At 39.1% G+C, this 13,923-nt stretch overlaps 1 protein-coding gene across 17 annotated transcripts in view; it reads left to right on the forward strand.

Annotated features, from left to right (window-relative positions):
* STARD13 (StAR related lipid transfer domain containing 13) overlaps nt 1-13,923 on the forward strand; it is a 511,253-nt gene that overhangs the window by 281,879 nt on the left and 215,451 nt on the right. Inside the window, exon 1 of one of the 17 annotated variants that reach the window (XM_035718358.2) lies at nt 169-334. The exons of 15 other annotated variants lie outside the window; for them this stretch is intronic. In XM_035718358.2, coding sequence (XP_035574251.2) covers nt 307-334 — 28 coding nt within the window. In that variant the 5' untranslated portion in view covers nt 169-306. Of the gene's footprint in view, nt 1-168; nt 335-2,020; nt 2,112-13,923 lie in introns of those variants that run through there. One more of the 17 variants, XM_035718390.2, reaches the window with a different exon arrangement.

Here is a 13,923-nt window from a genome sequence, read left to right on the forward strand (position 1 = left end):
TCCTTGTAGGGCCGCGGACGCAGTGAGCGGTCTGAGCCTTCTCAGAGCCCTCATTCAGAGCTGCAGGTCGTTAGTCACTACATCATACCTGCCCCAATAAGGGAAGGGAAGCCGCCCTACGCCCAGTTCCAGAACAGTGTGGGATTTAGGATTACTTTTCCCAGGGACTGACTGCTAGAAGATGTCTCTGGTGTTGTGGGAAGTGTGGTTGGAAGGGCCCCTGGGCAGACCAACAGTCCAATCTCTGGACCTTATTGCCTCCTGTCTCTCCAACAATATCTCCTGAGTTGGTCTGTGACCACAAGGATGGAAGAGAGTTCTAGAGAAGAAGCAGGTATGAAGCCTGGACAGAGGGAAGGGATGCCAAGGGTGAGATGGGAGATTTTACCTTCTCTGAGCTCCTCCCCTTTTCCTTAAAGTAGAACTGTAGAATAGTTTGCTAGATGTTCTGTCCCTACACTCCTACAGCCACCTCTCCCCATCAGCCTGAGGGCATTCTGGAGTAGGTGCCCTGTGTCTGTATTCACCTTGGTCATGAGGTCCTTCTTGGTCTAACTGGTCAAATCGGGAGTAGGGATTACAGATGATTTCGACACTCAATGTTGTCAGCGTAAAATGTTCATCCCATGTCTCCTGTCCAACACAGTGACCCCGTTTTAGTAAGCGTCCAAGAAATAAACAGACTTTTTTGGTCTGGACCCAGAAATAAGTTGTGGTAACCAGGAGGTTTGACTGTTGATTTTTAAAGACCTGTATGTGCATTGCAGACCTCAATTAATAACAATTAGTAACTCTCCCTGTTATGGTGCTAAATTGTATAATCTACATGATGGATGGTGTTGGAGAAATTTTTGTGGTCTAGTAAATGTTTGTTGCTTCATAACTTCAGAATGCTTACTGCAAATGTCTCTTTTAAAGCTTCTGTTATTTAAGTTTGTTAAGTTTGTTAAATCAATGGATCTTCAGGAAACAAGAAGTCTTTCCAGGAGGGCTGCCAAGGCTGTGCTGGGTTTTTATAGAAGTTGAGGCCAAAGATGACTGCAGCCCTGTCTTTTTGAAAAAAAGATCTGGAAAGGAAGAGAGTGAAATGTAAAGACATACAAACATTAAGGCTGTCCAGGAAAGTCATTTATTCACATGAATTTTAGACACTGCAGTTCAGTTAAAGCGATGGAGGGACAAAGGGAAATAAACCACAGGTAGAGATTTTAAGATTGTGAGTATATAGAACTTAAGGCTTGAAGTGGCTTCAGAATGGTAAGCATAAAAGTTCTCCAGAGTAGTGCATTTTTTTTTAAAATAGCGGTATGAGGTTTTAAAATGTTTAATCGGAATATTAATATCTGCTTACCCATAATCTGCTTACCACTCTGCTAACAGTGGATGCCAGCGGGTTATTCACCTAGCACCAAACAATCCTCTGTGAAGCTGACTTCAACTTCTGCTTCTTTAAGCAAGCTGGGATGCATGCCACAAAACCAAGCCAGCTCCATGAAGGAGCTTTTAGATGCAAATTGATTTTCTCGGGTTTTCTTGCTAAGGTAGCTAAAATATGGAACTTTGGCCATGAGACACTGAAATACTTAAGTTATTAATGTTGGCATCAATTCTAGGTGAAAGCGTTCTTCATTTGTAAAAGTGTTCTTTATATGGCTCTGTTCACAGTATCAGAATAACCAACTATGTGAATGTACCCCCAGAGAGCATCCACCCTGCTAAGACATGATACTGGCTTTTTTTTTTCCCCTATCAGATGAAAGTTGTGTGCTGGGACTTCTTTAATTTCCCTAAAATCTTCTTCTCACCTTTAGTCAATGGAATAGTGTTCAGTGTGCTTCATAACAAATTTGTATTTATTGCCTAGAGAATCCTGAAGATATTTGATTCTCCCCTTTACTCCTTTACACCCCAAGGAAGGAAATCCTTATTCTAACTCACTCTTGCTTCTCTTCGCAAAAGGCTGTCTTGTCAATGAGAGAGAAAGACAGGAAATGGAACCGTGTAACGGATACTGAAGCCTGCAGATTTCTGTGCCGGGGGCCATATTTAGGAAGGAAAGGATTATACATAATCAGAAAAAGCATTTCTCAACACATATCACAACAACACAGGTAATGAAATCCATAGGAGGATAAGATGTGAATGATGTTCAAATATGGCCAACTTATTACAAATTTTTAAAGAGCTAAGTTACTGTTAAAGAAGGATTGATATTGGGAGCTTTTCTTGGGCCTTCCAATTCTGCAGTGGTTGCCAGAGTTTCGTCAGATTGTAGCATATTTGCCAACTCATACTTTTTAATTTCCTAAGACCCTAACCCCGTAGGGGTCAGCAAGAGTATTTCTCACCTGTTATCTGAGTATTGATTAGTCTAATAATGGTGGTGATTGTTATTTATTCCCAAGATGACAAAGCGAGTGTTCAAAGCAGGATTCTAATGCAGGTTTTCAGAAGTCAAAGGGCATCTGTGCCCATTTTGTCTTACATCACTCTGCCTCTTCCATAAGCTTTATGGAGACACATGGACCTCAAATCCTTTCCCCAAGGCTGTCACTTGCAGTTAGTTTTAAAAAGAATTCAAAGTTAACTGGAAAAAGTTGATCTTTGTTTTTTTTAAACTCTTGGTGTGACAAAGATAGCCCTGTGCACCTAGAATCATTGTCCCCTAGTCATCCTGATGGGCTGATTAGTGAATGGGCTTATAGAGATTTGAAACAGTCATACCTCTAGCTTGTCGGGGACTCCTGTGTGGTGTGCCTTGCCCACTACCATCACTATAAGAAGCCAAGGGCTGCAAGAAGGAGATGCTGTCATAAAGTCTAAATGTAGGTTTCTTTTTTTTTTTTTTAAGATTTTATTTATTTATTCATGAGAGACAGAGAGAAAGAGACACTGGCAGAGGGAGAAGCAGGCTCCATTCAGGGAGCCCGATGCAGGACTCGATCCTCAGTCTCCAGGATCACACCCTGGGCCGAAGGCAGCGCTAAACCGCTGAGCCACCTGGGCTGCCCTAAATGTAGGTTTCTTCAAGGTAGCTGAGTGACAGGTTCTTTTGGCTTCCCCAGATCTCTAATCAGCCGCTACTGGTGACAATTCTTAACATTTATAGCATCTTTAAGTTCTGTAAGCAGCAGCATACCCTTCAGCTTTTGGTGTTTGTAAGCAGCTTGAACTACTTTTCAAATGTTAAGGTCTGAGAAAATCCAAATGAGTTTTCTAAAGCTTTCTGCTCCTTTATTTTAAAACCCCACTCTATGTTAATGGAAATGTAATCCATATGTTTCATTCCTTTATACTCACATAACAGTGTTTAGGTAGCTTGTGAACTAATTGATATCCAAGTCTTTTGATCTCTTTTATGGTCTCATTTTAAATCATTTCTCTTAGGCACAGGAAGTTCTATTGCTGCCAAGAATAAACTAACTTAAAACACTGAAAAGTTTGAGTTTTGATTAGAAACGCTAATTCCACCAAATTTCAGTGAGTTTTTGTCATGTTAAAACAGGTTTATTCATTCTCAGAGTCAACAGTAGCATCCTGTGATGTGATGTAAACAGGAGATTGGGACTTTAATGCAGAGTGGGATCAAGAATAGGACGTGGGCCATAAAAAAGTTCCTTATTAAAATCTGTGTTCTGTGATAATCAGAGAGTGCAGGATGATACTATCTGATCCTTTTCATGTGTTTTATATCAGAGTCCTTCCTTTTTATTATCACTTGCCTGTAAGGAACAGGCCATCCCACTCTGTCAGGTTTTTTTTTTTTTTTTTTTTTTAACATCTCTTGAAAGGAGAGTATATTTAGATGTGATTTATATTAACAATAACAAAAAAAATCTAAGTAAGTACACTGTTAAGATCAGAGAGATGGAAAGCATATCACTTATATCAGGGTTCTTAACCTTCGCTACAAATAGAATCACTAGGAGCCTCTCACAAATATCCGTGCCCTGCCTGCCTCTTAGAGATTCTAATTCAGTTTAGATAAGGCCTGGGGATCAGCATTTTTTTTCCAGACTCCAAAGGTAGTTCCACTGGGTAGCCTGGCCTGAGAACCACTGACTTATAATAACTACTTGCCCAAGTCTGTGTCTAGCATGAGGTCATATTCTAGGCCCCTAAGGAAAGGTTTGCTGAAGTTGAGTTGGAATGAGCTTGTTATTTTACAGGGGGGGAAAAAGGTTTGGGCTTTGTTGTTAGGGCAAGAAAGTTGGATTTGGTTCTGCATATGATAAGAAGCAAAGGATTTTAAGCAGAGGACTGGCACTGCCCTGTTAAATTGCCACCAGAGTAGTCTAGGTGAGAGAGAAACAGTGATAGTGATGGAGATGGAGAGAAAGGGACAGATTTGGAATATGTCTTGAATGGAGAGACAACAGCACTGAGATTGATTGCTGGAGCTAAGGGAGGGATCAAGAACTCTTCAGTTTAGGGGTACCTGGGTGGCTTAGTTGGTTAAGCATCTGCCTTCAGCTCAGGTCAAACCATCTGCTTTCAGCTTAGGTCATGATCCCTGGGTCCTAGGATGGAGCTCTGCATCAGGCTCAGCGCTCAGTGGGGAGTCTGCTTCTTCCTCTCCCTTTCCCTCTACACCCCTCCCCAAATATATAAGTAAATCTTTAAAGAAAGAAAAAGAACTCCTGGGTTTGTAGTGCGATGGGCTGAGACAGTGCCCGCTGGCAAATTTGATTGTTGCAGCTGCAAAAGGAAGGTTTTTTGGGTTTTGTTTTTTTTAGCATAAGACAGATGAGGAGTGAAGAGTTCTCCTTGAGCCAAATTAGACCAAAAATGCTTATCAAACATGCAACAATAAAAGCCAAAGAGGTGGATGGATACACAAGTACAGGTTTGGAAGAAAAATTAAAGCCAGATAAATCCAGAAGTGATTGGCATATAACTACTATAAAGTAAAGCCTTAGGACTTAGAAGGGGTTACTTAGGATAAGGGGCGGGGCCAAGGACAGAATCCTAGGGGACCCTTTATTTAGAGCACACTATTTGAAGTGAACTTTATCCATATAGGTGTGCTAAATTTCTAGGGCATTAGAAAATGAAACGCTGTTTCTGAATTCAGCATTCTTATAGCAGCAGAGTGGTAGCACTATATTGAATAAACTTTTGTGACAGTTATTTGCTTCCAGAACTGTTGATGAATAAAACATAATCATAAAAACATGTCTCACTAATAAAATATACCTTTTTAAAATTTAGAAATGGTATTGCAAAGTAAAAATTAAAAATTTCAAATAATACTTGAAGGAAACACTGCTCAAGTTTGCCCTCATTCACAAAAAAATAAAAATATGGTTAATTAAATAAAAATATATTGGGCAGCCCCTGTGGCGCAGCGGTTTAGCACCGCCTGCAGCCCAGGGCATGATCCTGGAGACCCTGGATCCAGTCCCATGTCAGGCTCTCTGTATGATGCTTGCTTCTCCCTCTGCCTGTGTCTCTGCCTCTCTCTCTCTCTCTCTCTCTGTCTCTGTCTCTATGAATAAATAAATAAAATCTTTTTAAAAAGTATATTTTATAAGTATATTAATATACTTGTATTATATAAGATTATATTTATAAAAATATATTAATATCAATAAAATATTATGTATAAAATATTCCTTAACAGGAATATTTCTATGGTTATTATAACTTGTGGGGGCCCCCATATAATGAGGTAAGAGCTTCCTATTGGAAAGATGACTTCTCCAGCGTCATGATATCCAGAAATAGTCTAATCAAACAAAGTTTAGCTTGTAAGAAAAGTTCTCTATATTGAAGTTTGCAGGATTGCATCCATTTACTCACCTTTCTTTGTCAGTTATGGTTTGTCCATTATAAAGCTGATTGAAGGGAAATTTCTCAGTGAAAAAATAGGTAGTGTCTTGAATTTTTGCAGTTGTAAGGAGAGTAGCTTAAACTTGGCCTAACCTATCTGTAGCATGCTGGCTAACCCTTAGGAGTAACACAATTTCCTTCTGGAATTGGAGCAAGGAAATGATCATGTTCATTAATTGCTGGTGGTTGCTCTGAATAAGACACAGAAGCCCCACTAGTTGGCTGCAATTCCTCGAGAAGACCATGTGTTATAATTTTTGTTCAACGACTTGATCATTTAGAGATGAAGCATATATCTAATGAAGTTAACATACACTCCTTCATTGTGTTTTTTAAATCTTCTGCTGAACAAAACAATTTATAAAGAAAAATTTACTAAAAGACCTTGTAGTTTACTGGGAGATAATCCAACAGTATGTTTCTATTCTGCTCTTTTGCAAGTTTAGTGATGTTGCAAAATGAAAACAAAAGTGGTTTGAAAAGCGTTACGACATTCCTCGGCTTTTTTCAGAATCCTTGAATGTTTAGTCCTAAAACAGCCGAGTTGAAGGACAAACATTTTTGTCATGTTTGTAGTTAGTCAATAAGTATTTATTGAGCCATGAAATAGCATCCTTGTCAAAGCATGTTGGGACTGTAGTGCAGGATATTAATTTAGTACTGTGGTTTTATCCTGGCAAAGCACACGAATTTTATTAGGCTGCTCAAATCACTTAACTCATCTATTTAACCAGAAATAGAGCAAGCTTCCAGAAATTGCAAAAGGACATTATAGAATGTGCCATGACTACACAATACTGTATTTGCAAATCAGCTCTATCAAGCCATTTTGTATTCTCAGAAAGACTATTTCCTTAGTAACATTTTCATCCAAAATGAATTTTTCAGACTCTTACAGTTGTTATTTTGTGTAATACAGCATATTTTACCTCTATTTCATCAGGGCAGACTGTGTTTGGTGAATATTTTTCATTCTCCTTCCTATGTAGGAAAATTAAATGAGTATAAGAGGTAATGGTTGTACAATCCCATGAAAATTAATACATTTACTAGCAATGACATTGAGTTGGGGAGTCTTATCAGATGCTTCTTATTCTCTCTCCATCAGATAAAGTGGAAATATTTCCAGGTTCCTTGAAGAATCTTTGAAAGCATTTTCCATTGAAATTTAATATTTATCGCTAGAATAATGTCCTAAAAGTACAAATATTTAACAGTGTAATTTACACTAATGTGCCACTTCATGAGGATGTATGGATTGTCACAACATCACAAGGAAGGCAAGGCACTGCCTCCCTCCTTTGACTTACAGTGAGTTGCATTCATCCCAGAACTCTTCAAAAACAATGATAGATTGCACCTTCTCCAGCTATGAGGAGTTGTCCCTATGGTCTTGGAAATAAGTTACATCTTTATTTTAGTCCCAAAAAAAGACTTCATAAGCAATAGATGTAAAAGATGAGCCATTGTTAGAATTTAGTAAGTAAAACAAACAAAACAAAACAAAAGCCAAAAAACAAAACCAAAAAACTTTCACATATTTCAATATAGGCTGTTTCATTCTTTCTGGAAAGACAGAGGAGAGGCTTTGTGCTGAGTGTTTGATGTTTTGTTCTTATATCTAAGTCAAGACAATAATGACAAATGAGAAAAGAGCACTCTAAACCCTTTTAGCATAGTGGTAGAAAAGGCATTGCAGCTATTTGAGATGTCCTATGTATAAAATCACAGCTGTATGATGGTGATCAGCATCTGGAAATTAGCATCACCTCAAATTTGCCACAGCTACAGTGCTAGGAGCATAGATCGCCCAGTGTCATAAATGTATGTCATTTTACTTTTGGTGCATAGTGTAGTGGAGGGCATGATTAGTGATATTTGGGCATGATGGAATATTATTGGTGGTTAAGAGCAGCCACCGGAACCCAAGACTACGTGGGTTTGAATCCTGCCTCCACCACTTAAGCAGAAGGTCCTTGGGAAAGATAAGTAATCTCAGTGTTCCTTAGTTTACTCATGTTTTAAAAGGAAGAGAAGCGTAGTACTTACCTCATACGGGTTGTTATGAAGATTAAATGAGTTAATATTTTCAAAGTATTTAGCATAGTGTATGGCCCCTAATAAACATTGTATGAGAGTTTCTATGGATATATATAAACATACACACACACACCCTGGCCTCCACGCAATCAAAAATTCAGGTATAACTTTTGACTCCCCCCCCAAAAACTTTCCTAATAGCCTACTATTGACCAGACTAATAACATAAACAATTAGCACATATGTTGTATGTTATATATGTTTTATACTGTATTCTTACAATAATGTAAGCTAGAGAAAAGAAATATTAATAACAATATTATAAAGAAGAGACAATACAGTTACAATATTGCACTGTATTTTTGGAAAAAAATCCACATACAAGTGGACTTGCACAATTCAAACTTGTGTTATTAAAGAGTCAACTGTGTGTGTACATGCAAGTGGAGAGCAGTAGAGACATTTCCTGGTAAGGGAGATGCTTTTAGATCCAGCCCTAAACCACCCACCCCCATCATACCTGGATTCATCAGCCTATTCTCATATCTAATGAACCCATTCTAGATCCTACATTTGAGGACTCCCAAGTGCTAAGATATTAGCCTCACTCTCTTTGCTCTGACTGAGACTTAAAAAAAAAAAAAATCAAATACTACATATATTGTTAGCTTTGTCTATAGCATCTTGTGTAATCCATTAGTGTTATAGCATAAATCATTCATTATACTAATATTTTGTCTTCTGAAAGAGCATCAGTTAAGGTTTGTTCATTAAAATCACCGTCAGCTTTAGAGCTATGCAACCATGAATTCATTCCCGTGCCCTTGGCCTAAATGGAATTTGATGGAGACCTAATTAAAATGAGAGAAGTTAGACTAGATAATCTCTAAGGACCCATTTAGCTTTAAAGATCAATGAGTCTGTAAAACTAGACCATGCGTCTGAAGGAAACTTGATGCCCTGAGTCTTTCAGTTCCCTTTCTGTGTAGATTTCATAGGGTGTTTTGAGAGATGAGAGGGCAGAAGCCCAGAAGCATACCCCAAGGATGCCTGCCAGTGCCATTCTCCGTGTTGGTTTGGTTACAGAGCCTCCATCAACAGCAACAACTTATAATTGGTACTTTCTGTAATTGGAGCTGCCTCTGCCAGAACTGGAGATGGAGCAAGGAAAATGGCCAGCTGGGAGTCCTGGGCCTGCAAACACCTGTAGAATCTCGACAGCCCCTACGCCATGCTCAGGCAGGGCCCCAGCTCAGAAGGTCTCTGTCCTTGGTTTAATGCTCTTCTATTGCAATTTTGAAATTATTAATAATCACTGAATGGAGGGCCCCCATTTTCATTTTGCACTCTGCTTAACAAATGAGGTAGCTGTTCCTGCATTTCAGGGAAAGCCGGTCTCTTGTAGAATCATGCCTTGATTTGTGAGTTCACCTTCATTGGTGATTTGGTGTTGTTTAAGTAAGATAAAAAGAATGCATGAAATCATAGGCTATTAGGTTTGGAAGGGACTAGGAAGCCTTCCCTTGAGCATCTACAATATATAATCCAGGTGCTCTGTGCCCCTTACTCTTGGAGAAGATGATCTCCCAAGAGAAAGTGTGTTTGTTTTATTTTATTCTTTATTGATTCTGACAGCATTATTATGAAATAAAGCAATAACATTACCCCTGGTGTTCACAGAGTTATAATGATTATATTTTGGTTATTACATATATTGAAGGAAATATTTCAATTAGTTTTTCTAAAGTATTGCAGTGCTTAGGTAGAATAAGAAATTGGGACAAATTATACAACTCTTGGTAATCTAGATTTTCAGATCCAAGACTTGTTTTGAAAACTTCTTAATTAAGCTTTTTCTTAATTAAAAATTTATTTGCAATACTCATAATAGATTAATTCATTAAACCACTGCTATTAAAACCATTAAGGCTATTTCCTGTGTAGGTTCATCTAGGGCTACTTACTCATAAAAGGAAATTAGGAGAGATAGTGATAAAGTCTATCATTTATCACCAGGGATTTTCAGCCCATATCTGCTAACATTTTGTTTTGCTGTTACGTCCATTTGTCTCTGTGAAGAACACTAAAGCTGACTAAAGTCTAGTCTCACAATGGTGCACAGGTTAAATCCTTCTTTGCTAATGGGAGCTATACATAGAACTCCCCATTTAATGATGTTTTTTAAAAAGAACATTTTCCTTTGTTTGAAATAAAGCTTATTATTTATGCAAAGTATTTCTGGACAGTTGACTAAAAAAGTGCATTTTCATTTGCTTTTAATCTGCTTCAAGCAAGAATGTATTTGTGTAGTTCTGAGTAGTAAATAAGTAGGCAGATTCTATCCCTCCTCAGTGAACTCAAGGCCATGTTGTAAGAAAGTAGACCTGCCTACTGGCGGGTCCTGCTACTTAGGTGGGCACAGGTGCTATTCCACAAGAAGAATCGAGTGACAGTAGTTTGGTAGGTTCATTCTGTATGTTTAGCTCTAAATGTATGAGAAGTGTGAGAGATATAAACAGCTTTATCAAACAGATAAACAAATTTTACTTTCCTGATAAAAATGTCTATAGGAATAAATTAAACCTCACTAGCACAGTCTCAGAATTCAGAAATTCAAACTATATCACTCTGGACAAGGTCTCCTGTATCATTATGTGAATATAATGATTTACTCGAGTGTCAGTATTTACACCAAAGCCACAACTCTATCCAGGAAAAAGATAGTGTCTTATTCACTGTAGATAGTCCCATTGTAACTGGGATATAGAACGTGCACAGTGAATGTCTGTTGAGTGAATGAATGATAATTAAAGTATTAACAGCAAACCTGCATTGGACCCTTTTGTATGCCAGGTTTTATGCTAAAGACCTCATGCATTTTCTCATTTGATGCCCAGGCTTCAGGGTAGATACCACTAGTGTCACTGTTAGCACACATAGCAGCTTACTTCTTTTTGAACTCATGAATTAGAAAAAGGTGCCTCCTCTGAGAAAATGCAGCCTTAAGGGTATACAGCTAAGTGAGTGAGCCCTGGGCTGAATTTCAACCTACGTGGTCCCCCTTGACTGTGTAGGCACAGCCTACACAATTGTACATGGCAGCCCTGTGTACTAACATTATCCCCAGCTTATGCAAGAGGAAACTATGACTACTACTTGGAGCTATGTAGATTTGTGAGACTGGCACAATTCACATGACTTGTAAGGTTTGTGAGGTCCTGAAGACTCATGAAATCACAGTGTGGCACTTAGGAATGGGTAACTTTTCAGGGGTGTCATAGTGACAGTATGGAATCATTTCCAAAGCCCTACCCAGCATTGCCTCAAGGTTACCATGTGGTGTATTAGATGGGATTAGATGGGAGCTGACTATGGCATCCCGCATCCGAGGGCCCCCATGATAATAAAGGTGATGATTAATAATGATCCTGAATATTTGTGTAAGACTTTGCAGTTAAGTGCTTTTCCATTAAGATAATACAACAGTGGCTTAAATTGTTAGGTTCTCCCAAAAGTCCTTTGAGAAAGGCAGGGTAGATGCTATGATCTCTACTATGTAAACAAGATGAATGAGGATAAGAAAAACGAAGTGACTACCCAAGGTCCCATGGCCAGTGAGGGATCCTACACTAGGGCTCACTCTTCTGGTTACTTTCCTGTTTGTTGCCCCGTGTGAGCTCTGCTCTGTAAGATGTCAGTTGCTGTTAACTAAACCCATGGCTCCCAAACCCGACTGAGCATCAGAACCACTGGAAAAGCTTTTAAAAAACAGCCTCTTGGACTCCTCACCAGATCCATTGAATCAAAATCATCCCTGGGGGAGCAGTATAACAAGTACTTGTGGGTGTGTATGTGTGTGGTAGGGGGGTGAGGGCGAGAGAGCTGATCAGTAGTATTCGTTTTTCACAAGCCTCCTAGGTGATTTTTATTGTTGTTTGTTTACAGTTTGTCCTCTCAACAGTGACTGCAAAGGTCTCTAAACTCTCACGATTATTTTAGGCTCCCTGACTTGTGCTATTCAGTGTCTTCTGGTTTAATACTTTTCTCTCCTGCGTACCTAGATCGTAGCCATTTCCAAGGACTGCTTCAATTCCTTCATGATTTTTTTGCCAGTACCATTCTGGCTATGTCCCATTCCCACCTCCACATGATCCCTCCCTTCCATATCTAAGTATTCCTAAAGGAGGGTGAGGGTGGGAGCCTCGTGAGGGCCTGCTGTGTGTCGGGCCCTTAATTCAGTCTTTTCACACATGTCATCATGTGAACCATCCCAGCAAATGCTGAGGTCATGATTATCATCCCCAATTGAAAGAGGGGAGTAAGTGAAAAAACTTGGCTGAGGCCAGCACGGCTAGGAGAGTGCATTGTCTTGTCTGGCTTCAAGGTTCTGACTTTCTGTTCACTCTGCTGAGTGCTTCAGTCCTCAGAAACCAGAAAGCTTTCTTTTGTACTCTATTTGAGAAACTTGGTCTTACATTTAAAATAAAAAGTCAAAAAACAAAAAACAAAAGTCAAAAAAATAAAATAAAATAAAAAGTCTTTTGGGCAGCCCGGGTGACTCAGCGGTTTAGCGCCTGCCTTCATCCCAGGGCATGACCCTGGAGACCCTGGATCGGGTCCCATGTCCAGCTCCCTGCATGGAGCCTGCTTCTCCCTCTGCCTGTGCCTCTGCCTCTCTGTCTCCTCTCTGTGTATTCTCATGAATAAATAATAAAATCTTTTAAGGGAAGCCTGGATGGCTCAGTGGTTTAGCGCCACCTTCAGCCCAGGCATGACCCTGAAGGTCCCGGGATCGAGTCCCACATCAGGCTCCCTGCATGGAGCCTGCTTCTCCCTCTGCCTGTGTCTCTGCCTCTCTCTCTCTCTGTGTCTCTCATGAATAAATAAACAAAATATTTTTTAAAAAATAAAATAAAATCTTTTTTTTTAAAAAAGTCTTTTACCTCATACTGTATAATCCACATAGTAAAATAATCTAGCTGTTGAAAAAATAAAAGAATGAGCGCCTTTTCTTCTTTTGTGAAATCACTTCCTAGCGAGCTTCGGAAAGTTGAACTTGTATTGATCAAGACATGATGTTGAAATTCCAGCCAACATTCTATCCTCTTCTTTCTTTTAATTCAAAAACTCATGAAATGTTAGAGCATATGGAAGCCTTGTAGATTATCTTGTCCAGGCCATTCATTTTACAAGCGTTGATTGAACATCAGATTCAGTTAACTTGCTCCAGGTCACACGTCTCATTGGTGATAAATTTGAGATTAGAGTCCAGCTCCAGGTCATACCAAGGGACTTTAGGGATTATAGTGAATTCATAAGCAAGGTGCCCATTTTTGAAATTAGTCTAGAGTGCAAATTTCTTGAGGGGAAAAAATGGTACTTTGCCCTCAAGAGCAAAGCTTCTCCCATGAGATATGCTTATAAGTGTTTGTTGGAGCAGCCTGGCTCACAGCCTGACTGACTGAACATCATTTAAGGAATCTGATTGCTCCTGCCTACATGCTAAGTTCACCTCTGGTGTCCTCACATCCTGCAAGATAACCTTTCCCTGTCCTCCAGCCTCCTTCCAAGGGGCATTTGGAAATTTTATAGCTAAAGGAAAGTAACACTACTGTTGTCACATGTTGGCTGAGGAAGTTGGAGAAAGTATAGTTGAAATTTAAATAATGATTTTTTTAAATCTATTTAAGATGGAAATGTTCCCTTTTGGCCATTAAAAAAAAAAATACAGAGCTAGAGAAAAAAATGAGTTTCTTTCAATTCCCGTAAATCATACAATTCTTTTTCCACAGTGACTCAAGTTCTCCTTCACTTAACTTATTCAACAAATATTCATTAGGTCCCTGTCATGCCGAACACTGTCCCAGCTCCTGGGGATTCAGTAGTAAACAAAAGACAAAATCAATACCCCCACTGAGCTTCCATTTGAGTGGGAGGAGACAGATTATAATGAACAAATATATAATGTGTATTATAAATAATACAGTATGAAGAAAAACAATAAGAAGGAGAATCAAAAGGAGTGCTATTTTGGATGAGATGGTCCCAGAA

Source organism: Canis lupus, chromosome 25, assembly GCF_003254725.2.
Source record: "Canis lupus dingo isolate Sandy chromosome 25, ASM325472v2, whole genome shotgun sequence".
NCBI lineage: Eukaryota > Metazoa > Chordata > Mammalia > Carnivora > Canidae > Canis > Canis lupus.